We start from the raw sequence: 26,825 nt of genomic DNA, 5'->3' as shown, positions 1-26,825 counted from the left end.
TCCATGCAGATTGTGGATAGTCTCGTCTCCTTGGTCCTCTGCTGAGGATGTGTTGACTTTCTCTCCCTGTGGTCTAACTCCTGTGATGGATGATGTATTGATCTGTGGAGCATTCCACCCTGTCTGAAAAGAAGTAGCTTTGTTTGACCTGAAATTGGATTTGTCCCGAAAGACAAAGGGGGAGAGAGAGACAAAGACTCTTATTTAAACCTAGAGGAGGGGAGAGAGGTATCAGATTGGGCTTAGGCTGTTGTGAGGTCAGTTTGTGTTTCAGCATCCTTCACTCTCTGACACATAAACAGAGGAACTTGGGCCCAAAGGTTTTGAGGGGCCCATCTGAGGCAAAGTCCAGAGGGAAGATCTAAAGCGATGAGTGAGGTTGTTTGTAAAGCTTGGTCCAGAGTGAAAATTCCCTCTGTTTAGCAACACACAATGGACTTAGCGCTAGACTAGTTTGATAGACAGACAGGAAGGTTAGGTGTGTAGGAATGGGTACCCTAAGAGGTATCAGTGATCCATGGGAGGTCTACGAAAGGGAAACCTCCAGCAGCAGCTCTTGGTGAGTTTTGTATTTTAAGAACAATATATAAGATATAACTCAAGATTTTACATAAAGTCTATTTTCATATTTTATGTTAATAAGTAGAAGTTGACACGTCAGCTTTTGTATTCCTGCTTAAATTTGCCTGAATCCTGTTATTTCAATTCCACAGATAATAATGTTATCAGAATATCATTATCATCAACAGAAACATTTTTTTAGCATTTCTATATGAAAATATCTCTCTGAGTAGAGCTAATTAAAGTCTTATTTCCAAACCCTTTTGGAGTAAAACATGTGTCATTGACTGCATATCAATGATTACCTGGCTGTGCGGTGAGTTGATCGTGAGAACTACCCTTATCTAAAAGGAGCACTCATGCATGCCTTGATGAACCAGGAAGAGAGAGGAGAATGTGGAGACATGACCGATTGTCCTGTGGTTTCCCATGGCAACAGGGCCACACAAGGCTTGTCCTCATGAAGGTTGGCGACATACGACATGGGGGTTTTGGTCCTAGCAGTCTCCCTCACCCCCTCAAATCTCTCTTCAAGAACCTCTTAAATCCATACAATACAAAGAAAGCAAGCCTACCACAGCAAATCAAGCGCTTGGTTAGTTCACTATAAAACCCAAGGCATTTTTAATTCAAATACTTTAAGTAAGTTGAACTCAGTATCAATGAAAAGTCACTATTACTTAATGTTTATGTGGTAATGACTCAAATCTAAATGAGAAGTCTCATCAAATCTATTATTTTAAGTTATAATAACAAATTGATAACATGAAAATGTTGTCTGGCTAAATTCCCAAGCTGTCCCCAATACCATCAATGTCACCTAATCATCCCCAGCTTACAATTGGCTCATTCATCCCCCTCCTCTCCCCTGTAACTATTCTTCAGGTCGTTGCTGTAAATGAGAAAGTGTTCTCAGTCAACTTACCTGGTAAAATAACAGTAAAATAAATAAATTAAAATAATTTTTGTCTGAAATTGGTCACAAAGCGTGCAGTCTCACTGCTGCCACAGGGGTGTGCTGTATGTTCATATTCTGTAAGACTTTCATATTATGCAGTAGTTGTTACGGTGCGTGAATGAGGACCCAAAAGCGAATCAACTTAAACAGAGCTTCTTTAATTACCAAACATAGGTAGGCTCAGATGGACCGGCAGATTCCGACAGGACAGGACAAGGTTACAGCAAACATGACGACAGTCTGGTTCAGGCATGAATGACACAAACAAACAAGAATCCGACAAGGACAGGAACAAAAACAGAGAGAGATATAGGGACCTAATCAGAGGGAAAAAGGGAACAGGTGGGAAACGGGGTGACGAGGTGGTTAGGAGGAGACAAGGCACAGCTGGTGGAAATTGGGGGAGAAAAGGTAACCTAACAACGACCAGCAGAGGGAGACAGGGTGAAGGGAAAGGACAGAGACAAGACACAACATGACAGTACATGACAGTACCCCCCCACTCACCGAGCGCCTCCTGGCGCACTCGAGGAGGAAACCTGGCGGCAACGGAGGAAATCATCAATCAGCGCACGGTCCAGCACGTCCCGAGAGGGAACCCAACTCCTCTCCTCAGGACCGTACCCCTCCCAGTCAACTAGGTACTGATGACCACGGCCCCGAGGACGCATGTCCAAGATTTTACGGACCCTGTAGATAGGTGCGCCCTCGACAAGGATGGGGGGGGGGGGGGGGGGAAGACGAGCGGGGGCGCGAAGAACGGGCTTAACACAGGAGACATGGAAGACCGGGTGGACGCGACGAAGATATCGCGGAAGAAGAAGTCGCACTGCGACAGGATTAATGACCTGAGAGATACGGAATGGACCAATGAACCGCGGGGTCAACTTGCGAGAAGCCGTCTTAAGGGGAAGGTTCTGAGTGGAGAGCCAAACTCTCTGACCGCGACAATATCTAGGGCTCTTAGTTCTACGCTTATTAGCAGCTCTCACAGTCTGCGCCCTATAACGGCAAAGTGCAGACCTGACCCTCTTCCAGGTGCGCTCGCAACGTTGGACAAAAGCCTGAGCGGAGGGGACGCTGGACTCGGCGAACTGAGATGAGAACAACGGAGGCTGGTACCCGAGGCTACTCTGAAAAGGAGATAGCCCGGTCGCAGACGAAGGAAGCGAGTTGTGGGCGTATTCTGCCCAGGGGAGCTGTTCTGACCAAGACGCAGGGTTGCGAAAAGAAAGACTGCGTAAGATGCGACCAATAGTCTGATTGGCCCGTTCTGCTTGACCGTTAGACTGGGGGTGAAAGCCGGAAGAGAGACTGACGGAAGCCCCAATCAAACGGCAAAACTCCCTCCAAAATTGAGACGTGAATTGCGGACCTCTGTCCGAAACGACGTCTGACGGAAGGCCATGAATTCTGAAAACATTCTCGATGATGATTTGTGCCGTCTCTTTAGCAGAAGGAAGCTTAGCAAGGGGAATGAAATGAGCCGCCTTAGAGAACCTATCGACAACCGTAAGAATAACAGTCTTCCCCGCTGACGAAGGCAGTCCGGTGACAAAATCTAAGGCGATGTGAGACCACGGTCGAGAGGGAATAGGAAGCGGCCTGAGACGGCCGGCAGGAGGAGAGTTACCGGACTTAGTCTGCGCGCAGACCGAACAAGCAGCCACGAAACGACGCGTGTCATGCTCCCGGGTGGGCCACCAGAAACGCTGGCGAATGGAAGCAAGCGTACCCCGAACGCCAGGGTGGCCGGCTAACTTGGCAGAGTGAGCCCACTGAAGAACGGCCAGACGAGTAGGAACGGGAACGAAAAGAAGGTTCCTAGGACAAGCGCGCGGCGACGGAGTTTGAGTGAGTGCTTGCTTTACCTGCCTCTCAATTCCCCAGACAGTCAACCCGACAACACGCCCCTCAGGGAGAATCCCCTCGGGGTCAGTGGAGGCTACTGAAGAACTGAAGAGACGAGACAAAGCATCAGGCTTGGTGTTCTTAGAGCCCGGACGATAAGAAATCACGAACTCGAAACGAGCGAAAAACAGCGCCCAACGCGCCTGACGCGCATTAAGTCGTTTGGCAGAACGGATGTACTCAAGGTTCCTATGGTCAGTCCAAACGACAAAAGGAACGGTCGCCCCCTCCAACCACTGTCGCCATTCGCCTAGGGCTAACCGGATGGCGAGCAGTTCGCGGTTACCCACATCATAGTTACGTTCCGACGGCGACAGGCGATGAGAAAAATACGCGCATGGGTGGACCTTGTCGTCAGAGAGGGAGCGCTGAGAAAGGATGGCTCCCACTCCCACCTCTGACGCGTCAACCTCGACAACGAACTGTCTAGAGACGTCAGGTGTAACAAGGATAGGAGCGGATGTAAAACGATTCTTGAGGAGATCAAAAGCTCCCTGGGCGGAAACGGACCACTTAAAGCACGTCTTGACAGAAGTAAGGGCTGTGAGAGGAGCTGCCACCTGACTGAAATTACGGATGAAACGACGATAGAAGTTCGCGAAGCCGAGAAAGCGCTGCAGCTCGACGCGTGACTTAGGGACGGGCCAATCAATGACAGCTTGGACCTTAGCGGGATCCATCTTAATGCCTTCAGCGGAAATAACAGAACCGAGAAATGTGACGGAGGAGGCATGAAAAGTGCACTTCTCAGCCTTCACAAAAAGACAATTCTCTAAAAGGCGCTGGAGGACACGTCGAACGTGCTGAACATGAATCTGGAGTGACGGTGAAAAAATCAGGATATCGTCAAGGTAAACGAAAACAAAGATGTTCAGCATGTCTCTCAGGACATCATTGACTAATGCCTGAAAGACAGCTGGAGCGTTAGCGAGGCCGAAAGGAAGAACCCGGTATTCAAAGTGCCCTAACGGAGTGTTAAACGCCGTCTTCCACTCGTCCCCCTCCCTGATGCGCACGAGATGGTAAGCGTTACGAAGGTCCAACTTAGTGAAAAACCTGGCTCCCTGCAGGATCTCGAAGGCTGAAGACATAAGAGGAAGCGGATAACGATTCTTCACTGTTATGTCATTCAGCCCTCGATAATCTATGCAGGGGCGCAGAGACCCGTCCTTCTTCTTGACAAAAAAAAAAAAAAAAACCCCGCTCCGGCGGGAGAGGAGGAGGGGACTATGGTACCGGCGTCAAGAGCTACAGACAAATAATCTTCGAGAGCCTTACGTTCGGGAGCCGACAGAGAGTATAGTCTACCCCGGGGGGGGGGTGGTTCCCGGAAGGAGATCAATACTACAATCATACGACCGGTGTGGAGGAAGAGAGGTGGCCCTGGACCGACTGAACACCGTGCGCAGATCGTGATATTCCTCCGGCACCCCTGTCAAATCACCAGGCTCCTCCTGTGACGAAGAGACAGAGGAAACAGGAGGGATAGCAGACATTAAACATTTCACATGACAAGAGACGTTCCAGGAGAGGATAGAATTACTAGACCAATTAATGGAAGGATTATGACAAACTAGCCAGGGATGGCCCAAAACAACAGGTGTAAAAGGTGAACGAAAAATTAAAAAAGAAATGGTTTCACTATGATTACCAGAAACAGTGAGGGTTAAAGGTAGCGTCTCACGCTGAATCCTGGGGAGAGGACTACCATCCAGGGCGAACAAGGCCGTGGGCTCCTTTAACTGTCTGAGAGGAATGTCATGTTCCCGAGCCCAGGTCTCGTCCATAAAACAGCCCTCCGCCCCAGAGTCTATTAAGGCACTGCAGGAAGCTGACGAACCGGTCCAGCGTAGATGGACCGACAAGGTAGTGCAGGATCTTGAAGGAGAGACAGGAGTAGTAGCGCTCACCAGTAGCCCTCCGCTTACTGACGAGCTCTGGCCTTTTACTGGACATGAAGTGACAAAATGACCAGCGGAACCGCAATAGAGACAGAGGCGGTTGGTGATTCTCCGTTCCCTCTCCTCAGTCGAGATGCGGATACCTCCCAGCTGCATGGGCTCAGCACCCGAGCCGGCAGAGGAAGATGGTAGTGATGCGGAGAGGGAGGCGACGGAGAGCGCGAGCTCCTTTCCACGAGCTCGGTGACGAAGATCAACCCGTCGCTCAATGCGAATAGCGAGTTCAATCAAGGAATCCACGCTGGAAGGAACCTCCCGGGAGAGAATCTCATCCTTTACCTCTGCGCGGAAACCCTCCAGAAGACGAGCGAGCAAGGCCGGCTCGTTCCAGCCACTGGAGACAGCAAGAGTGCGAAACTCAATAGAGTAGTCTGTTATGGATCGATTGCCTTGACATAGGGAAGACAGGGCCCTGGAAGCCTCCTCCCCAAAAACAGATCGATCAAAAACCCGTATCATCTCCTCCTTAAAGTCTTGATACTGGTTAGTACACTCAGCCCTTGCCTCCCAGATTGCCGTGCCCCACTCACGAGCCCGTCCAATAAGGAGAGATATGACGTAGGCGACACGAGCAGTGCTCCTGGAGTAAGTGTTGGGCTGGAGAGAAAACACAATATCACACTGGGTGAGGAACGAGCGGCATTCAGTGGGCTCCCCAGAGTAACACGGCGGGTTATTGATTCTGGGCTCCGGAGATTCGAAAGCCCTGGAAGTGGCCGGTGGATCGAGGCGGAGATGGTGAACCTGTTCTGTGAGGTTGGAGACTTGGGTGGCCAGGGTCTCAACGGCATGTCGAGCAGCAGACAATTCCTGCTTGTGTCTGCCTAGCATCGCTCCCTGGATCTCGACGGCTGAGTGGAGAGGATCCGAAGTCGCTGGGTCCATTCTTGGTCGGATTCTTCTGTTACGGTGCGTGAATGAGGACCCAAAAGCGAATCAACTTAAACAGAGCTTCTTTAATTACCAAACATAGGTAGGCTCAGATGGACCGGCAGATTCCGACAGGACAGGACAAGGTTACAGCAAACATGACGACAGTCTGGTTCAGGCATGAATGACACAAACAAACAAGAATCCGACAAGGACAGGAACAAAAACAGAGAGAGATATAGGGACCTAATCAGAGGGAAAAAGGGAACAGGTGGGAAACGGGGTGACGAGGTGGTTAGGAGGAGACAAGGCACAGCTGGTGGAAATTGGGGGAGAAAAGGTAACCTAACAACGACCAGCAGAGGGAGACAGGGTGAAGGGAAAGGACAGAGACAAGACACAACATGACAGTACATGACAGTAGTATTCTCAATAATGACCCGTATATGAATCTACACCACCGTTCAAAAGTTGGAAACTTGGAAATGTCCTTGTTTTTGAAAGAAAAGCTAATTTTTTTGTCCATTAAAATAACATCAAATTGATCAGAAATACAGAGTAGACATTGTTAATGTTGTAAATGACTATCGTAGCTGGAAACGGCTGATTTTCTTATGGAATATCTGCATACTACTCCACTCCACAGTGATGCAGGCCAGAATGCCTGTACTCAGGAGGAACTCAAACTTAAACACCTGCTGTTACTGAGGGATGCGTTTACCCGTCACACAACCTCGGACAGGGGGTCCCGGCGGAGTTGGAGAGGTGCACGGAAAAAGGGAGGAGGAGAAAGAGGGATGAGTCTGGAGGAGTTCCAGAAGGCTCTGAGTGCTGTGATTGGTCCAGACAGCCAGAGCGGGTGGCTGGAGAGGGTCTTCAATGAGGTGACTATGGCCCTTTGTTACACACGGTTGAACTGTTTTTTGTTAGTTTACCCTTAGGAAATAAGAACATGTTCTCATTTCCAATAGATTGACGTGTCATGTGATGGCTATGTGGAGTGGGAGGACCTGTGTAGCTACCTGCTGCAGCAGTGCAGAGAGAGAGACCACACCTCCAGGCCAAGAGGCGCTCTACTAGACACTGAACCACTCATCAAACACTGCTCACACAACAAGGTGAGGGACGCCTGTCTAGTCATTGCTTATAGAGTGTGTTAATAACTATGTAATGACTATGTAATAACTATGTAATAAGTAGTTAATTGCTCATACTGTATGTTAATTCATAAGTATGCAGCAGTCTCCATTGACCTCTGTCTCTCTTTCTCTCATCAGCCACTCTCTCACTTCGCCTGTAAACTTTTCTCTTCTCCCCCTTACAGCAGGAGCCCACTATCTGTGTAGTGGCTGTTCCCCATCCTCCCCCCCTCCGCTACATCAGTGTCAGTAAGAGGGGGCTGCTCACTGTGTGGAACAACCGACTACAAGTCCTCAAGACTCTGGAGGTGTGTGAGCTGATAAGCCACACACACACACACACTCTCACACACTCTCACACACACACACTCACTCACTCACTCACTAACTAACTCACTCACTCCCTCACTCACTCACTCACTCACTCACTCACTCACTCACTCACTCACTCACTCACTCACTAACTCACTAACTCACTCACTCACTCACTCACAAAGACAGACACACACACGTTCTCTCTCTCTTTCTTTGATGTATCTCCTCAGCTGGCTGGAGACCCTGCAGAGCAAGGGGTTAACAGAAGGATGTTCCGGGGCTGGACCACTGATGCTGTCTACCTGCCCAAAGTCCACAAGGTCGCCATAGCAACCAGCAGCAGGGACATCCACTTTGTTGACGTGTCCACGGCCAGCTGCTTTGAGGACATCCACTTGTTTGGTATCTAGCCAACTGTTAGAAAGACTCAAAGTAGAACTTTTGCTTTTGATTTGATCAATCAGTTCAACTTCTGACTTTATGTCCCTGTTGGTCTCTCATCTCTGAACAGGGTTCTGATTTTATGTCCCTGTTGGTCTCTCATCTCTGAACAGGGTTCTGACTTTATGTCCCTGTTGGTCTCTCATCTCTGAACAGGGTTCTGATTTTATGTCCCTGTTGGTCTCTCATCTCTGAACAGGGTTCTGATTTTATGTCCCTGTTGGTCTCTCATCTCTGAACAAGGTTCTGACTTTATGTCCCTGTTGTTCTCTCATCTCTGAACAGGGTTCTGACTTTATGTCCCTGTTGTTCTCTCATCTCATCCCATCTAAAAACCTGCCGGGTTCTGACTTTATGTCCCTGTTGTTCTCTCATCTCTGAACAGGGTTCTGACTTTATGTCCCTGTTGTTCTCTCATCTCTGAACAGGGTTCTGACTTTATGTCCCTGTTGTTCTCTCATAACTCATCTCTCATCTCATCTAAAAACCTGCCGGGTTCTGACTTTATGTCCCTGTTGGTCTCTCATCTCTGAACAGGGTTTTGACTTTATGTCCCTGTTGGTCTCTCATCTCATCTAAAAACCTGCCGGGTTCTGACTCTATGTCCCTGTTGGTCTCTCATCTCTGAACAGGGTTCTGACTTTATGTCCCTGTTGGTCTCTCATCTCTGAACAGGGTTCTGACTTTATGTCCCTGTTGGTCTCTCATCTCTGAACAGGGTTCTGACTTTATGTCCCTGTTGGTCTCTCATCTCTGAACAGGGTTCTGACTTTATGTCCCTGTTGGTCTCTCATCTCTGAACAGGGTTCTGACTTTATGTCCCTGTTGGTCTCTCATCTCTGAACAGGGTTCTGACTTTATGTCCCTGTTGGTCTCTCATCTCTGAACAGGGTTCTGACTTTATGTTCCTGTTGGTCTCTCATCTCTAAACAGGGTTCCCCAATGTTCCAACCTCTCTCTGCTACTGGCATGACATAAAGGTACGGCTTCAGTACTTGTCATAAACTAACGTACATTTGACCCATTCTAAACATTCAATTACTTGTCTTTTCATGAACCATGATAGATGTTTTTATAGTTCTGGTAGTTATATTCACATTGTCTTCCCCTGAGATCTGTTGTAATCCCTCCCAGTCTCCAGGGGGACGCTCGTTGCTGCTGTGGGGAGATGAAAAAGGAGGGATCCATCTGTTGTGGTTCCTCCAACTCCAAAATGGACTGTTTGAGAGCCCCTTCACTGAGGACAATGTCCCTCAGAGGATTTACATGCAGGTAGGCCTTATTAACTCTTCATTCACTCTGTGCTGGACTGAAACAAAAAACTGGCACACAAATATAATGCCAATAGCCTAGAGGTTAGAGAGACAGACCAGCAGCCTGAAGTTTGGGTGTTCAAGCCCCAGGCTGGGTGGCTAAACTGGCAACCCACGTTCCATGTCCTGTCGTTGTGTTCTTGAGCAAGTCTCTTAATCAAATATCAAATCAAATTGTATTTGTCATATGTGCCGAATACAACAGGTGTAAAGCTTACATTGAAATGCTTACTTACAGGCCCTTAACCAACAATGCCGTTTTAAGAAAAATAGGTGTTACGTTTAAAATAACAAATAATTAAAGAGCAGCAGTCAAATAACAGTAGTGAGGCTATATACAGAGGTTAACAGTACAGAGTCAATGTGCGGAGGCACAGGTTAGACGAGGTAATATGTATATGTAGGTAGAGTTAGAGTGACTATGCATAGATAATAAACAGAGAGTAGCAGCAGCGTAAAAGAGGTGGGGCAATGCAAATAGTCTGGGTAGCCATTTGATAAACTGTTCTGGTGCGGGTGTTCAAGAAGCCTTTTGGACCTAGACTTGGCACTCCGATACCGCTTGCCGTGCGACAGCAAACAGAACTGTCTATGAATAGGGTGGCTGGAGTCTTTGACAATTTGTAGGCCATTCCTTTGACACCGCCTGGTATAGAGGTCCTGGATGGCAGGAAGCTTAGCCCCAGTGATGTACTGGGCCATACGCACTACCCTCTGTTGTGCCTTGCGGTCGTTGGCCAAGCAGTTTCCATAACAGGCAGGGATGCAACCATTCAGTATACTTTCAATGGTGCAGCTGTATAACTTTTTGAGGATCTGAGGACCCATGCCAAATCTTTTCAGACTCCTGAGGGGCAATAGGCTTTGTCGTGCCCTCTTCACAACTGTCCTGGTGTGTTTGGACCATGATAGTTTGTTGGTGAAGGTTGTTGTCCTGGCACCACACGGCCAGATCTCTGACCTCCTCTCTGGCTGTCTCATCGTTGTCGGTGATCAGGCATACCACTGTTGTGTCATTGGCAAACTTAATGATGGTGTTGGAGTCGTGCCTGGCCATGCAGTCATGAGTGAACAGGGAGTACAGGTGGGTACTGAGCTCGGACCCCTGAGGGACCCCTGTGTTGAGGATCAGCGTGGCAGATGCGTTGTTACCTACCCTCACCACCTGGGGCGGCCCGTCAGGAAGTCCAGGATCCAGTTGCAGAGGGAGGTGTTTAGTCCCAGGGTCCTTAGTTTAGTGATGAGCTTTGAGGGCACTATGGTGTTGAACACTGAGCTGTAGTCAGTGAATAGCATTCTACCATACTGTAGGTGTTCCTTTTGTCCAGGTTTGAAAGGGCAGTGTGGAGTGCAATAGAGATTGCAGCATCTGTGGATCTGTTTGGGCGGTATGCAAATTGGAGTGGGTCTAGGGTTTCTGGGATAATCGTGTTGATGTGAGCCATGACCAGCCTTTCAAAGCACGTCATGGCTACGAATGTGAGAGCTACGAGTCTGTAGTCATTTAAGCAAGTTACCTTAGTGTTCTTGGGCACAGGGACGATGGTGGTATGCTTGAAACATGTTTGGTGTTACAGACTCAGTCAGGGACATGTTGAAAATGTCAGTGAAGACACTTGCTAGTTGGTCAGCGCATGCTCGGAGTACACGTCCTGGTAATCCGTCTGGCCCTGCTGCTTTGTGAATGTTGAGCAGTTTAAAGGTCTTACTCACATCAGCTACGAAGAGCGCGATCACGCAGTCATCCAGAACAGCTGATGCTCTCATGCATGCCTTAGTGATGCTTTCCTCGAAGCGAGCATAGAAGTAATTTAGCTCGGTCGGTAGGCTCGTGTCACTGGGCAGCTCACGACTGTGCTTCCCTTTGTAGTCTGTAATAGTTTGCAAGCCCTGCCACATCCGACGAGCGTCGGAGCCAGTGTAGGACGATTCAATCTTAGTCCTGTATTGATGCTTTGCCTGTTTGATGGTTCGTCGAAGTGCATTTCTTATAAGCTTCCGGGTTAGAGTCCCGCTCCTTGAAAGCGGCAGCTCTACCCTTTAGCTCAGTGAGGATGTTGCCTGTAATCCATGGCTTCTGGTTGGGGTATGTACGTACAGTCACTGTGGGGATGACGTCATCAATGCACTTATTGATGAGACCAGTTATTGATGTGGTGTACTCCTCAATGCCATCAGAAGAAACCCGGAACATATTCCAGTCTGTGCTAGCAAAACAGTCCTGTAGCTTAGCATCTGCTTCATCTGACCACTTCTTTATAGACCGAGTCACTGGTGCTCCTTGCTTTAATTTTAGCTTGTAAGCAGGAATCAGGAGGATATAATTATCCCCCCATTGCTCTCCATCCAGGGGCGTTGCACTGACCTGTGCCTCTTAATGTGTGTCTGGGGGATGTTGGGAAAGGCAAAATACAAAATGATGTTCCAACCAATGGACAGTAAAGTACAGTAACTATTCTGTAACCTTGCTACGTGTGTTACGGGCACTTCTAGGGTAGTTATTTGTCTTGGCACTGTGGTAAGCATGTGTTCCTTGGGACCAAAAGTGTTCTTCAGATTTCTGCTGGACCAGGGTTGGTTAACTGGTATTTTATTTCACATTTATTTAACTAGGCAAGTCAGTTAAGAACAAATTCTTATTTACAATGACGGCCTATCCTGGCCAAACCCGGATGATGCTGGGTCAAATGTATGCTGCCCTATTGGAATCATGGCCAAATGTGATGCAGCCTGGATTCGAACCAGATACTGTAGCAATACCTCTTGTACTGAGATGCAGTGCCTTAGACCGCTGAGCCACTCAGGATCCCCAATTATGGTGAGAACATGTCTCCTAACAGGATATTGGTGACCACAGCCGCCTAGTCTCCTACCAACATATCCCCACAGTCCACCAGGAACCAATCAACAGGATAATTTTCGAGCCCCACACTGACCTCATCATGACATCATCAGGAAGCGACGCCTCCTCAGTAGTCATCATGCATGTGTCACTCAGGAGAAAACCCTATGTTTGGAGAATCAATAAGGTAATAATATAACACAGTATCTACCCTATTATGAGTCTTTCATGTGTTCTTACTATGGAGAACACAATGAAGCCACCATTTATATGCGATTCTACAAAAAGGGTAGCTGTTATTTAAGCAATAAGGCCCTCAGAGGGTGTGGTATACAGTATGGCCAATATACCACGACTAAGGACTGTTCTTCAGTACGATGCAAAGCGGAGTACCTGGATACAGCCCTTAGCCTTGGTAAATTGGCCATATACCACAAACCCCCTGAATTATTTTGAGTCATAACTGTGTTTTATCTTGCTTACTGTTGCCAAGTCCCACCCTATAACCAAAATAAACACACACACACACCCAAAGGATATAATTGCTGGTGAACAAAACCTTGTAATGTGACTGGCCCTGCTGGGGAAGTGATTAAAGTGGGTGAGGTGTTTTGTATTGGTTGTTATGGCTTCTGAGCAGTGCTCCTATATAACTGTCTAGCTTTGGTCAGTTGACCAATTAAGCTGTCCTCAACTGTTCCCCATTATAAACTAATAGGAAAGGCAGTATTTTTAGAATATTTAGTCACGTTACCTTTTATTTTAGTGACCCACAAATCCTAACTTCCCTTTCTCTATGTCTGTCTGTCTGTCTGTCTGTCTGTCTGTCTGTTTGTCTGTCTGTCTGTATTCCTCTGTTCTCTCTCTCTCTCACTCTCTCTCTCTCTCTCTCTCTCTCTCTCTCTCTCTCTCTTCTCTCCTTTCTCCCTCCTCCGCAGGGTGTGACGTGCTTTGATTTCAGCAGGTCTCTCAACCTATTGGTGACGGGTGGTCTGGACCCTGCGGTCAAACTGTGGAACTGCTTCATGACCGCTCGGCCAGTCGCGGTCCTACACGGTCACGGCACCACAGTACTGGACGTGGTCATCTACCAACCACTGGGACAGGTCCTCAGCTACTCCAAAGATGCTGTAAGTCAATAACCACCAGATAGCTTGGCTAGAGACACAACACTGGCCGTAGCTTCACGGGTAAGCTGTAAGCCCTCACCTAAGACAGGTAGAGAGAGGCTAACCTATCTCTAGACTGAAGTACCAGTACTACACCACAAGGTATTCTGTCCTGGCTGTGGTCCAGCCCACCAGTACTACACCACAAGGTATTCTGTCCTGGCTGTGGTCCAGCCCACCAGTACTACACCACAAGGTATTCTGTCCTGGCTGTGGTCCAGCCCACCAGTACTACACCACAAGGTATTCTGTCCTGGCTGTGGTCCAGCCCACCAGTACTACACTACAAGGTAGTCTGTCCTGGCTGTGGTCCAGCCCACCAGTACTACACCACAAGGTAGTCTGTCCTGGCTGTGGTCCAGCCCACCAGTACTACACCACAAGGTAGTCTGTCCTGGCTGTGGTCCAGCCCACCAGTACTACACCACAATGTATTCTGTCCTGGCTGTGGTCCAGCCCACCAGTACTACACCACAAGGTATTCTGTCCTGGCTGTGGTCCAGCCCACCAGTACTACACCACAAAGTATTCTGTCCTGGCTGTGGTCCAGCCCACCAGTACTACACCACAATGTATTCTGTCCTGGCTGTGGTCCAGCCCACCAGTACTACACCACAAGGTATTCTGTCCTGGCTGTGGTCCAGCCCACCAGTACTACACCACAAGGTATTCTGTCCTGGCTGTGGTCCAGCCCACCAGTACTACACCACAATGTATTCTGTCCTGGCTGTGGTCCAGCCCACCAGTACTACACCACAAGGTATTCTGTCCTGGCTGTGGTCCAGCCCACCAGTACTACACCACAAGGTATTCTGTCCTGGCTGTGGTCCAGCCCACCAGTACTACACCACAAGGTATTCTGTCCTGGCTGTGGTCCAGCCCACCAGTACTACACCACAAGGTATTCTGTCCTGGCTGTGGTCCAGCCCACCAGTACTACACCACAAGGTATTCTGTCCTGGCTGTGGTCCAGCCCACCAGTACTACACCACAAGGTATTCTGTCCTGGCTGTGGTCCAGCCCACCAGTACTACACCACAAGGTATTCTGTCCTGGCTGTGGTCCCCAGCCCACCAGTACTACACCACAAGGTATTCTGTCCTGGCTGTGGTCCAGCCCACCAGTACTACACCACAATGTATTCTGTCCTGGCTGTGGTCCAGCCCACCAGTACTACACCACAAGGTATTCTGTCCTGGCTGTGGTCCAGCCCACCAGTACTACACCACAAGGTATTCTGTCCTGGCTGTGGTCCAGCCCACCAGTACTACACCACAATGTATTGTCCTGGCTGTGGTCCAGCCCACCAGTACTACACCACAAGTATTCTGTCCTGGCTGTGGTCCAGCCCACCAGTACTACACCACAAGGTATTCTGTCCTGGCTGTGGTCCAGCCCACCAGTACTACACCACAAGGTATTCTGTCCTGGCTGTGGTCCAGCCCACCAGTACTACACCACAAGGTATTCTGTCCTGGCTGTGGTCCAGCCCACCAGTACTACACCACAAGGTATTCTGTCCTGGCTGTGGTCCAGCCCACCAGTACTACACCACAAGGTATTCTGTCCTGGCTGTGGTCCAGCCCACCAGTACTACACCACAAGGTATTCTGTCCTGGCTGTGGTCCAGCCCACCAGTACTACACCACAAGGTATTCTGTCCTGGCTGTGGTCCAGCCCACCAGTACTACACCAAGGTAGTCTGTCCTGGCTGTGGTCCAGCCCACCAGTGTACACCACAAGGTAGTCTGTCCTGGCTGTGGTCCAGCCCACCAGTACTACACCACAAGGTATTCTGTCCTGGCTGTGGTCCAGCCCACCAGTACTACACCACAAGGTATTCTGTCCTGGCTGTGGTCCAGCCCACCAGTACTACACCACAAGGTATTCTGTCCTGGCTGTGGTCCAGCCCACCAGTACTACACCACAAGGTATTCTGTCCTGGCTGTGGTCCAGCCCACCAGTACTACACCACAAGGTATTCTGTCCTGGCTGTGGTCCAGCCCACCAGTACTACACCACAATGTATTCTGTCCTGGCTGTGGTCCAGCCCACCAGTACTACACCACAAGGTATTCTGTCCTGGCTGTGGTCCAGCCCACCAGTACTACACCACAAGGTATTCTGTCCTGGCTGTGGTCCAGCCCACCAGTACTACACCACAAGGTATTCTGTCCTGGCTGTGGTCCAGCCCACCAGTACTACACCACAAGGTATTCTGTCCTGGCTGTGGTCCAGCCCACCAGTACTACACCACAAGGTATTCTGTCCTGGCTGTGGTCCAGCCCACCAGACTACACCACAATGTATTCTGTCCTGGCTGTGGTCCAGCCCACCAGTACTACACCACAATGTATTCTGTCCTGGCTGTGGTCCAGCCCACCAGTACTACACCACAAGGTAGTCTGTCCTGGCTGTGGTCCAGCCCACCAGTACTACACCACAAGGTATTCTGTCCTGGCTGTGGTCCAGCCCACCAGTACTACACTACAAGGTAGTCTGTCCTGGCTGTGGTCCAGCCCACCAGTACTACACCACAAGGTAGTCTGTCCTGGCTGTGGTCCAGCCCACCAGTACTACACCACAAGGTAGTCTGTCCTGGCTGTGGTCCAGCCCACCAGTACTACACCACAATGTATTCTGTCCTGGCTGTGGTCCAGCCCACCAGTACTACACCACAAGGTATTCTGTCCTGGCTGTGGTCCAGCCCACCAGTACTACACCACAAAGTATTCTGTCCTGGCTGTGGTCCAGCCCACCAGTACTACACCACAATGTATTCTGTCCTGGCTGTGGTCCAGCCCACCAGTACTACACCACAAGGTATTCTGTCCTGGCTGTGGTCCAGCCCACCAGTACTACACCACAAGGTATTCTGTCCTGGCTGTGGTCCAGCCCACCAGTACTACACCACAATGTATTCTGTCCTGGCTGTGGTCCAGCCCACCAGTACTACACCACAAGGTAGTCTGTCCTGGCTGTGGTCCAGCCCACCAGTACTACACCACAAGGTATTCTGTCCTGGCTGTGGTCCAGCCCACCAGTACTACACCACAAGGTATTCTGTCCTGGCTGTGGTCCAGCCCACCAGTACTACACCACAATGTATTCTGTCCTGGCTGTGGTCCAGCCCACCAGTACTACACCACAAGGTATTCTGTCCTGGCTGTGGTCCAGCCCACCAGTACTACACCACAAGGTATTCTGTCCTGGCTGTGGTCCAGCCCACCAGTACTACACCACAAGGTATTCTGTCCTGGCTGTGGTCCAGCCCACCAGTACTACACCACAAGGTATTCTGTCCTGGCTGTGGTCCAGCCCACCAGTACTACACCACAAGGTAGTCTGTCCTGGCTGTGGTCCAGCCCACCAGTACTACACCACAAGGTAGTCTGTCCTGGCTGTGGTCCAGCCCACCAGTACTACACCACAAGGTATTCTGTCCTGGCTGTGGTCCAGCCCACCCGTACTACACCACAATGTATTCTGTCCTGGCTGTGGTCCAGCCCACCAGTACTACACCACAAGGTATTCTGTCCTGGCTGTGGTCCAGCCCACCAGTACTACACCACAAGGTATTCTGTCCTGGCTGTGGTCCAGCCCACCAGTACTACACCACAAGGTATTCTGTCCTGGCTGTGGTCCAGCCCACCAGTACTACACCACAATGTATTCTGTCCTGGCTGTGGTCCAGCCCACCAGTACTACACCACAAGGTATTCTGTCCTGGCTGTGGTCCAGCCCACCAGTACTACACCACAAGGTATTCTGTCCTGGCTGTGGTCCAGCCCACCAGTACTACACCACAAGGTAGTCTGTCTGGCTGTGGTCCAGCCCACCAGTACTACACCACAAGGTATTCTGTCCTGGCTGTGGTCCAGCCCAACAGTACTACACCACAAGGTATTCTGTCCTGGCTGTGGTCCAGCCCACCAGTACTACACCACAAGGTATTCTGTCCTGGCTGTGGTCCAGCCCACCAGTACTACACCACAAGGTAGTCTGTCCTGGCTGTGGTCCAGCCCACCAGTACTACACCACAAGGTAGTCTGTCCTGGCTGTGGTCCAGCCCACCAGTACTACACCACAAGGTATTCTGTCCTGGCTGTGGTCCAGCCCACCCGTACTACACCACAATGTATTCTGTCCTGGCTGTGGTCCAGCCCACCAGTACTACACCACAAGGTAGTCTGTCCTGGCTGTGGTCCAGCCCACCAGTACTACACCACAAGGTATTCTGTCCTGGCTGTGGTCCAGCCCACCAGTACTACACCACAAGGTATTCTGTCCTGGCTGTGGTCCAGCCCACCAGTACTACACCACAATGTATTCTGTCCTGGCTGTGGTCCAGCCCACCAGTACTACACCACAAGGTATTCTGTCCTGGCTGTGGTCCAGCCCACCAGTACTACACCACAAGGTATTCTGTCCTGGCTGTGGTCCAGCCCACCAGTACTACACCACAAGGTAGTCTGTCTGGCTGTGGTCCAGCCCACCAGTACTACACCACAAGGTATTCTGTCCTGGCTGTGGTCCAGCCCACCAGTACTACACCACAAGGTAGTCTGTCCTGGCTGTGGTCCAGGTGGTTTTTGTTTTCCACTTTTTAATTTCTTTCAGAAGGGGTTTGTTTACCCACCTGGTTGTCTCTGTGCAGGAGCTTTCAGAAGGGGTTTGTTTACCCACCTGGTTGTCTCTGTGCATTGAGCTTTCAGAAGGGGTTTGTTTACCCACCTGGTTGTCTCTGTGCAGGAGCTTTCAGAAGGGGTTTGTTTACCCACCTGGTTGTCTCTGTGCAGGAGCTTTCAGAAGGAGTTTGTTTACCAACCTTGTTGTCTCTGTGCAGGAGCTGAGGGTGTGGGACATCTCCTCCAATCGCTGTCTGAGGACCGTCCACCTGCAGTTCCCCTGTCTGCAGCCAGGGCGCGCCCCAGAGCACGGCAACTTCCCTTTCCTGTTGGTGGCCCCGCCCTTCCTGTCGCAGACTCCGCCCCATATTCTGGTGTCCTGTCGAGACTACCTGGCCAGGCTGAGGCTGGAGAAAGGGGGGAGGGGGGAGGAGCAGGGAGAAGGGGGAAGAGGAGGGGGAAGACAATGCCATGGTGCACCCCTCTCCTGTGCTATCTACAACCCCACACTGAAACAGGTAGGTATGGAATCTTGTACACTCACATATGTCAGAGTCAAGGCCCGCGGGCCACATCCGGCCCGCAAGAAGGTTTTTTACGGCCCCTGGGATGATCTTGATTTATTATTAGAACCGGCCCGCAGCAAGCCGGCAGCCCGCAGATCTTTTACACGCACCAATACTACATTTCCCACAATGCAAAGGTGACGCACCGAGCAGTAGGCTGCTTCATTTCAATATTTATTGGCACAGCAGTCGTCAGCATCACAGTAAAATTAACTTTCAGATACCCATCAAAAATGGCAAAACGGAAGGTGGATACTGAGAACCGGGGGTTTCAAACAAGGTGGGAGTCGGAGTATATGTTCACGAAGGTAGCTGGAAAACCTGTGTGTCTTCTGTGTGGAGAAAGTGTGGCGGTACTGAAAGAGTATAATCTGAGACGACATTATGAAACGAAACACGCGGACAAAAACAAGAATATGGACATGGAACAAAGGCTACAAAAGGCAGAGGAATTAAAACGAGGCCTCAAATCTCGACAGGCTCTGTTCAAAAAAGCCAAATCACAAGGCCAGGCTGCTGTCAAGGCCAGTTTTATTTTGGCAGAAGAGATCGCTAAATCAGCCCGGCCATTTACGGAGGGGGATTTCATCAAAAACTGCATGATTAAAGTTTGTGACGAAGTTTGCCCAGAAAAAAGGCAACTCTTTTTAAATGTGAGTCTGAGCAGAAACACCATTGCCGAGAGAGTAGACCAGTTGTCCATCAATCTAAAAGAGCAGCTTGTGAAAAAGGGAAAAGATTTTATTGCATATTCCTTGGCTGTGGATGAGAGCACCGACATTTCTGACATTGCCCAGTTGTCAATTTTCATCCGCGGAGTGGACTCCAACCTAAGCGTGACAGAGGAGTTTTTGGCTTTACGTCCTATGCATGGCACAACTACGGGGCATGATTTGTATGAAGAGGTGTCAAGATGTGTAAATGAGATGGAGCTGCCTTGGGAAAAACTCGTGGGTTTGACAACCGACGGAGCACCTGCGATGTGTGGACACAGGAGCGGACTGGTGGCGAAGATACGGGAAAAGATGCAAGAGGAAAACGCGACAGGTGAGCTGACAGCTTATCATTGTATCATACACCAGGAAGCGTTGTGCGGTAAAGCCTTGAAAATGGAGCATGTAATGAGCATCATCACGCGCACAGTTAACTTTATCAGAGCCAAAGGTTTGAATCACCGCCAGTTCAAGGCATTTCTGACGGAGTTAGAAACGGAGCATGGTGATTTGCCTTATCACACAGAGGTGCGATGGCTAAGCCAGGGAAAGGTGCTTCAAAGATGTTTCGAGCTTCGTGAGGAGATTTGTCTGTTCTTGGACAGCAAAGGGAAAGACACAACACAACTCCGAGACGAAATGTTTCTGTGTGAAATGGCTTTTCTGTGTGACATTACGAGTCATCTGAATGCAATAAACTTGCAGCTGCAGGGTCGGGATCGTGTCATCTCTGATATGTACAGTACAGTGAAGGCATTTAAAACCAAACTGACTCTGTGGGAGACGCAGATGCGGAAAGAAAATTTGAGCCACTTTCCCAGCTGCCAGACCATGAAAGAGAAGCTCTCTACCAGTGCGTTCCCGAGCACACAGTTGGCTGATAAAATAGGTATGCTTGCCGCTGACTTTCGACGCCGATTTGCTGACTTTGAAGCACAAAAAAGCAGGTTGGAACTGCTCGGTAACCCATTTGCTGTTGACGTGGAAAGCTCACCACCAAACCTCCAAATGGAGTTGATTGACCTCCAATGCAATGATGCACTGAGGGCAAAATATGCGGCAGTGGGTGCTGCGGAGTTCGCCCGTTTCCTCCCCGGCACAATGCCCCAGCTGCGCATCCAGGCTGCTCAAACGTTGTCTATGTTTGGCAGCACATACCTGTGTGAACAACTGTTTTCTTTGATGAACCTGAACAAAACATCACACAGAAGTCGACTTACTGCTGAACACCTCCACTCAATTCTGAGGATTTCTTCAGCTCAGAGCCTTACCCCGAACATTGATGAACTTGTGGAAAAGATGGGACACCACCAAGTATCAAACAAGTGAACATTACTGTGCAATCACATATTTAGAGTTTTTACTCAGTTCAAGTTTAAAAGTTAAAATTTAATATTTGTTTTCACTGCATGTTACTTCTCCTTTAACAAAGTGTTGTTTTTGATTAATAGATTTTTGCACTTTATTTTTTTGTATTTCAATCCAATTATATTTTAAAAATATTTCAGTTGAGTGGATGATAGAAAATTGCTATTATTGTTTTTTCTTTGAAGTAAATTTAGCCCACTTTTGCTAAAATAGAAAATATAGTCTACTGATGGTGCCTTGAATACCGGTTTCTTTCATTTAATGTTCATGTTATGGGGATATTTATATAAAGGAAATTTGTCTTTTGTGTCTGTTGAAAATTAAAGATTACTGACAGAGCCATAAGAAAATATTGCTTTATTTATCTGATCATATTGTAATATATTTGTTAGGTTTTCAGTAGGTTCAATTAGGTTCACTAGACTATATGCGTCATTTAAAAATTTTTCAATGAACATTCGAACAGTCCGGCCCTCGTCTTGTAGCTGATTTTTTTATTTGGCCCTCCGTCCATTTGACTTTGACACCCCTGTTGTACACTGTCACAGCCATAAGGGTGTGCATATTGCATGTGTGTGTTAACGTAAATATGTCTGTAAATGTTTACATCTGTGTGTGTGTGTGTGTGTGTGTGTGTGTGTGTGTGTGTGTGTGTGTCGTGGGTGTTTCTATGTGTGTGTAGGTCATCGCCGGATGTGATGACTCGTCTGTATCAGTGTGGGACGTAGAAACAGGGAGGTTGCATCTGAAGATCACCAGCGCTCATGGAGAGGAGGAGATTACCTGCATGGCGCTAGACTCCTCCCACAGACGACTCATCACTGGCGCACGCAACGGAACCATCAAGGTACCCCTGTGGTAAAAGCTAGTGCAGCCTATGCAGTGGAGCCTGTGCTTTCATCTATCCAATCATGTTACTGATGTCTGATAACTGAAGAAAAGGGGAAAAGCAGGAGACTTCTCCAAGTCTCCTCCTCCTTCACTACGGTTCAGTTAGAACAGCTTTAGATGGACACAGATGTGGTTTACTATGATGTGCTGTTTCTGTCTGTTAAAAGGTGTGGAACCTACTGAATGGCCTTAACCTACACAAGCTAGAGCCTGTCACCCTCTCAGATGTCACAGGGGTCATCTGTCTCCATGACAACCAGTTGCTGGCCGTGGGGTGGAGCCAGCAGGTCGCTCAGTATGACATCAAAGGAGCTAAGGTGAGAAAACACCTAGCCAAACACACACTTTCCTTTTCAATAAAAAATTATTGTGCGCCAGCCAGGATAAACATGTACATTGCACTCTCAGGTGAAGAGTCCACCACACCTCAACCCCAATGTTATCTGTCACTATCGTGTCTGATCCATGTGGTTACACTCATAGCTAACCAGCCTTCCTTACAAGAGAACTTTCAGGAATGATATCTATTTGCAGTTGAAGTCGGAAGTTTGCATACACTTAGGTCATTAAAACTCGTTTTTCAACCACTCCACAAATGTCTTGTTAATAAAATATTGTTTTGGCAAGTCGGTTAGGATATCTACTTCGTGCATGACACAAGTCATTTTACCAACAATTGTGTACAGACATATTATTTCACTTATAATTCACTGCATCACAATTCCAGTGGGTCAGAAGTTTACATGCACTACGTTGACTGTGCCTTTAAACAGCTTGGAAAATTCCAGAAAATGATGTCATGGCTTTAGAAGCTTCTGATAGGCTAGTTGACATCATTTGAGTCAATTGGAGGTGTACCTGTGGATGTATTTCAAGGCCTACCTTCAAACTCAGTGCCTCTTTGCTTGACATCATGGGAAAATCAAAATAAATCAGCCAAGACCTCAGAAAACGATTGTAGACCTCCACAAGTCTGTTTCATCCTTGGGAGCAATTTCAAAACGCCTGTAGGTACCACGTTCATCTGTACAAACAATAGTATGCAAGTATAAACACCATGGGACCACGCAGCCGTCATACCGCTCAGGAAGGAGACGTGTTCGGTCTCCTAGAGATGAACGTACTTTGGTGTGAAAAGTGCAAATCAATCCCAAAACAACAGCAGAGGACCTTGTGAAGATGCTGGAGGAAACAGGTACAAAATTATCTACAGTATATCCACAGTAAAACGAGTCCTATATCGGCATAACCTGAAAGGCTGCTCAGCAAGGAAGAAGCCACTGCTCCAAAACCGCCATAAAATGGCAGACTACGGTTTGCAACTGCACATGTGGACAAAGATCGTACTTTTTGGAGAAATGTCCTCTGGTCTGATGAAACAAAAATACAACTGTTTGGCCATAATGACCATCATCATGTTTGGAGGAAAAGGGGGAGGCTTGCAAGCCGAAGAACACCATCCCAACCGTGAAGCATGGGGGTGGCAGCATCATGTTGTGCGGGTGCTTTGCTGCAAGAGGGACTGGTGCACTTCACAAAATAGATGGCATCATGAGGTAGGAAAATGATGTGAATATAGTAAAGCAACATCTCAAGACATCAGTCAGGAAGTTAAAGCTTGGTCACAAATGGGTCTTCTAATTGGACAATGACTCCAAGCATACTTCCAAAGTTGTGGCAAAATGGCTTAAGGACAACAAAGTCAAGGTACTGGAGTGGCCATCACAAAGCCCTGACCTCAAACCTATAGGAAATATGTGGGCAGAACTGAAAAAGCATGTGTGAGCAAGGAGGCCTACAAACCTGACTCAGTTACACCAGCTCTGCCAGGAGGAATGGGCCAAAATTCACCCAACTTATTGTGGAAGGCTACCTGAAATGTTTGACCCAAGTTAAAAAATGTAAAGGCAATGCTACCAAATACTAATTGAGTGTATGTAAACTTCTTTCCCACTGGGAATGTGATGAAATGAATTAAAGCTGAAATTAATCATTATCTCTACTATTATCCTGACATTTCACATTCTTAAAATAAAGTGGTGATGCAACCTGACCTATGACAGGGAATGTTTATACTAGGATTAAATGTCAGGAATTGTGGAAAACTGAGTTTAAATGTATCTGGCTAAGGTGTATGTAAACTTCCAACTTCAACTGTAAATATATAGATCTGCTCTGAGGTTTCTTATTGTTAGACGTCAGCAGAAAGCGGTGGGGTTTTTAAAGAACACTTATAAAACAACTTGGCTAAGAGGGGGTGTATGTAAATGATGTCATTGTGTGATGCAGAGTATGACCTCTGGGACTTATTTATACATACAGTATCAGTCACTACAATTTGGAACTAGAATTTTGCATGTGGGTGCTCAGATGGGTAGATATAAAGCCATACAGTGGAAAACTTGGTTTGTTTTCACATTTGAATGAACGCAATGTTGGCACCAAGATGCAAATGAGAATATTATTCTGGTGATTATCTGGTTCCAATATGGCCTGTTTGTGGTGGTGAAGGATGTGTTTGTGAGGGCAGACATGTCGTGGAAGTCAGGTCAGCAACACAGAGCTGACATCCTGGTGGTTGACCACTGCCCTGCCCTGGGGGTCATTGCTACGGGCAGCCATGATGGAGAGGTCATCGTCTGGACTTTGGACACACAGAGACCCCTGGTTCGCCTGCGGAGGGCCACTCACTCACTGTGAGTCAATGCTTTATCAATGCTTTATGCAACATCAATGCTTTATTGCAAATTGAAATACAGTATTCAACATATGTTTACTGAGTGTGTATGTGATGCATGTGTGTAGGACAACACCGCCTGTGGACGCGTTGCTGTTCCTGCAGCGGAGGGGTGGGGACAAACACTGGAGGAACACACCTATCCTCCTCTCCTCACAGGCTGGAGGGATCTACTGGTGGAGCATCACTGGACACACACACACTCATGGTAACCAGGACACACACACACTCATGGTAACCAGGACACACGACACACACACCCATGGTAACCAGGACACACACACCCATGGTAACCAGGACACACACACCCACGGTATCCAGGGCACACACACCCACGGAAACCAGGGCACACACACTCACGGTAACCAGGGCACACACACTCACGGTAACCAGGGCACACACACCCACGGTAACCAGAGCACACACACTCACGGTAATCAGGGCACGCACACTAATGGTAACCAGGGCACACACACTCACGGTAACCAGGACACGCACACTCACGGTAACCAGGACACGCACGCACACTCACGGTAACCAGGACACGCACACTCACGGTAACCAGGACACGCACACTCACGGTAACCAGGACATGCACACTCACGGTAACAAGGACACGCACGCACACTCATGGTAACCAGGACACACGCACTCACGGTAACCAGGACACGCACGCACACTCACGGTAACCAGGACACGCACGCACACTCACGGTAACCAGGACACGCACGCACACTCACGGTAACCAGGACACGCACGCACACTCACGATAACCAGGAACTGCATGCACACTCACAGTAACCAGGACACGCACGCATACTCACGGTAACCAGTACACGCACGCATGGTAACCAGAACACGCACTCATACTCACGGTAACCAGGACATGCACGCATACTCACGGTAACCAGGACACGCACACATGGTAACCAGGAGACGCACACTCACGGTAACCAGGACACGCACACTCACGGTAACCAGGACACGCACGCATACTCACGGTAACCAGGACACGCACGCATGGTAACCAGGACACGCACTCATACTCACGGTAACCAGGACACGCACGCATACTCACGGTAACCAGGACACGCACGCATAGTAACCAGGAGATACACACGCACACTCACGGTAACCAGGACACGCACACTCACGGTAACCAGGACACGCACTCATACTCACGGTAACCAGGACACGCACGCATACTCACTGTAACCAGGACACGCACGCATGGTAACCAGGAGACACACACGCACACTCACGGTAACCAGGACACGCACACTCACGGTAACCAGGACACGCACGCATGGTAACCAGGACACGCACTCATACTCACGGTAACCAGGACACGCACGCACACTCACGGTAACCAGAACACGCACGCATGGTAACCAGGACACGCACACTCACGATAACCAGGATATGCATGCACACTCACAGTAACCAGGACACGCACGCATACTCACGGTAACCAGGACACGCACGCATGGTAACCAGGAGACACACACGCACACTCACGGTAACCAGGACACGCACACTCACGGTAACCAGGACACTCACGGTAACCAGGACACGCACACTCACGGTAACCAGGACACGCACACTCACGGTAACCAGGACACGCACACTCACGGTAACCAGGACACGCACACTCATGGTAACCAGGGCACACACACTCACGGTAACCAGGACACGCACACTCACGATAACCAGGACACGCACGCATACTCACGGTAACCAGGACACGCACACTCATGGTAACCAGGACACGCACGCATACTCACGGTAACCAGGACACACACGCATACTCACGATAACCAGGACACGCACTCATACTCACGGTAACCAGGACACGCACGCATACTCACAGTAACCAGGACACGCACGCACACTCACGATAACCAGGACACACACTCACGATAACCAGGACACGCACGCACACTCACGGTAACCAGGACACGCACGCATACTCACGGTAACCAGGACACGCACGCATACTCACAGTAACCAGGACACGCACGCACACTCACGATAACCAGGACACACACTCACGATAACCAGGACACGCACGCACACTCACGGTAACCAGGACACGCACGCATACTCACGGTAACCAGGACACGCATGCATGGTAACCAGGACACGCACGCATACTCACGGTAACCAGGACACGCACGCATGGTAACCAGGACACGCACTCATACTCACGGTAACCAGGACACGCACGCATGCTCACGGTAACCAGGACACGCACGCATGGTAACCAGGACACGCACGCACACTCACGGTAACCAGGACACGCACGCATACTCACGGTAACCAGGACACGCACGCACACTCACGGTAACCAGGACACGCACGCATACTCACGGTAACCAGGACACGCACGCATGGTAACCAGGACACACACTCACGGTAACCAGGACACACACACACACACTC

General features: G+C 49.1%; 1 protein-coding gene across 1 annotated transcript in view; it reads left to right on the top strand.

The window, feature by feature from the left end:
- Window positions 1–488: 488 nt before the first annotated feature.
- The window catches only part of LOC139381289 (cilia- and flagella-associated protein 337-like), a 36,990-nt gene continuing 10,653 nt past the window's right edge, over window positions 489–26,825 (top strand). The window contains exons 1-14 of the mRNA XM_071124747.1: window positions 489–559; window positions 6,908–7,145; window positions 7,233–7,379; window positions 7,586–7,708; window positions 7,946–8,117; window positions 9,090–9,136; window positions 9,291–9,428; window positions 12,310–12,498; window positions 13,250–13,441; window positions 18,327–18,626; window positions 21,438–21,602; window positions 21,814–21,963; window positions 24,158–24,342; window positions 24,452–24,591. Coding sequence (XP_070980848.1) covers window positions 489–559; window positions 6,908–7,145; window positions 7,233–7,379; window positions 7,586–7,708; window positions 7,946–8,117; window positions 9,090–9,136; window positions 9,291–9,428; window positions 12,310–12,498; window positions 13,250–13,441; window positions 18,327–18,626; window positions 21,438–21,602; window positions 21,814–21,963; window positions 24,158–24,342; window positions 24,452–24,591 — 2,257 coding nt within the window. The remainder of the gene's footprint in view (window positions 560–6,907; window positions 7,146–7,232; window positions 7,380–7,585; window positions 7,709–7,945; window positions 8,118–9,089; window positions 9,137–9,290; window positions 9,429–12,309; window positions 12,499–13,249; window positions 13,442–18,326; window positions 18,627–21,437; window positions 21,603–21,813; window positions 21,964–24,157; window positions 24,343–24,451; window positions 24,592–26,825) is intronic.

This window comes from Oncorhynchus clarkii, chromosome 23 (genome assembly GCF_045791955.1).
Source record: "Oncorhynchus clarkii lewisi isolate Uvic-CL-2024 chromosome 23, UVic_Ocla_1.0, whole genome shotgun sequence".
NCBI classification, from domain to species: domain Eukaryota; kingdom Metazoa; phylum Chordata; class Actinopteri; order Salmoniformes; family Salmonidae; genus Oncorhynchus; species Oncorhynchus clarkii.
Note: the sequence above shows the minus strand (reverse complement) of the source record. Positions and strands in the feature narration are given on the sequence as shown.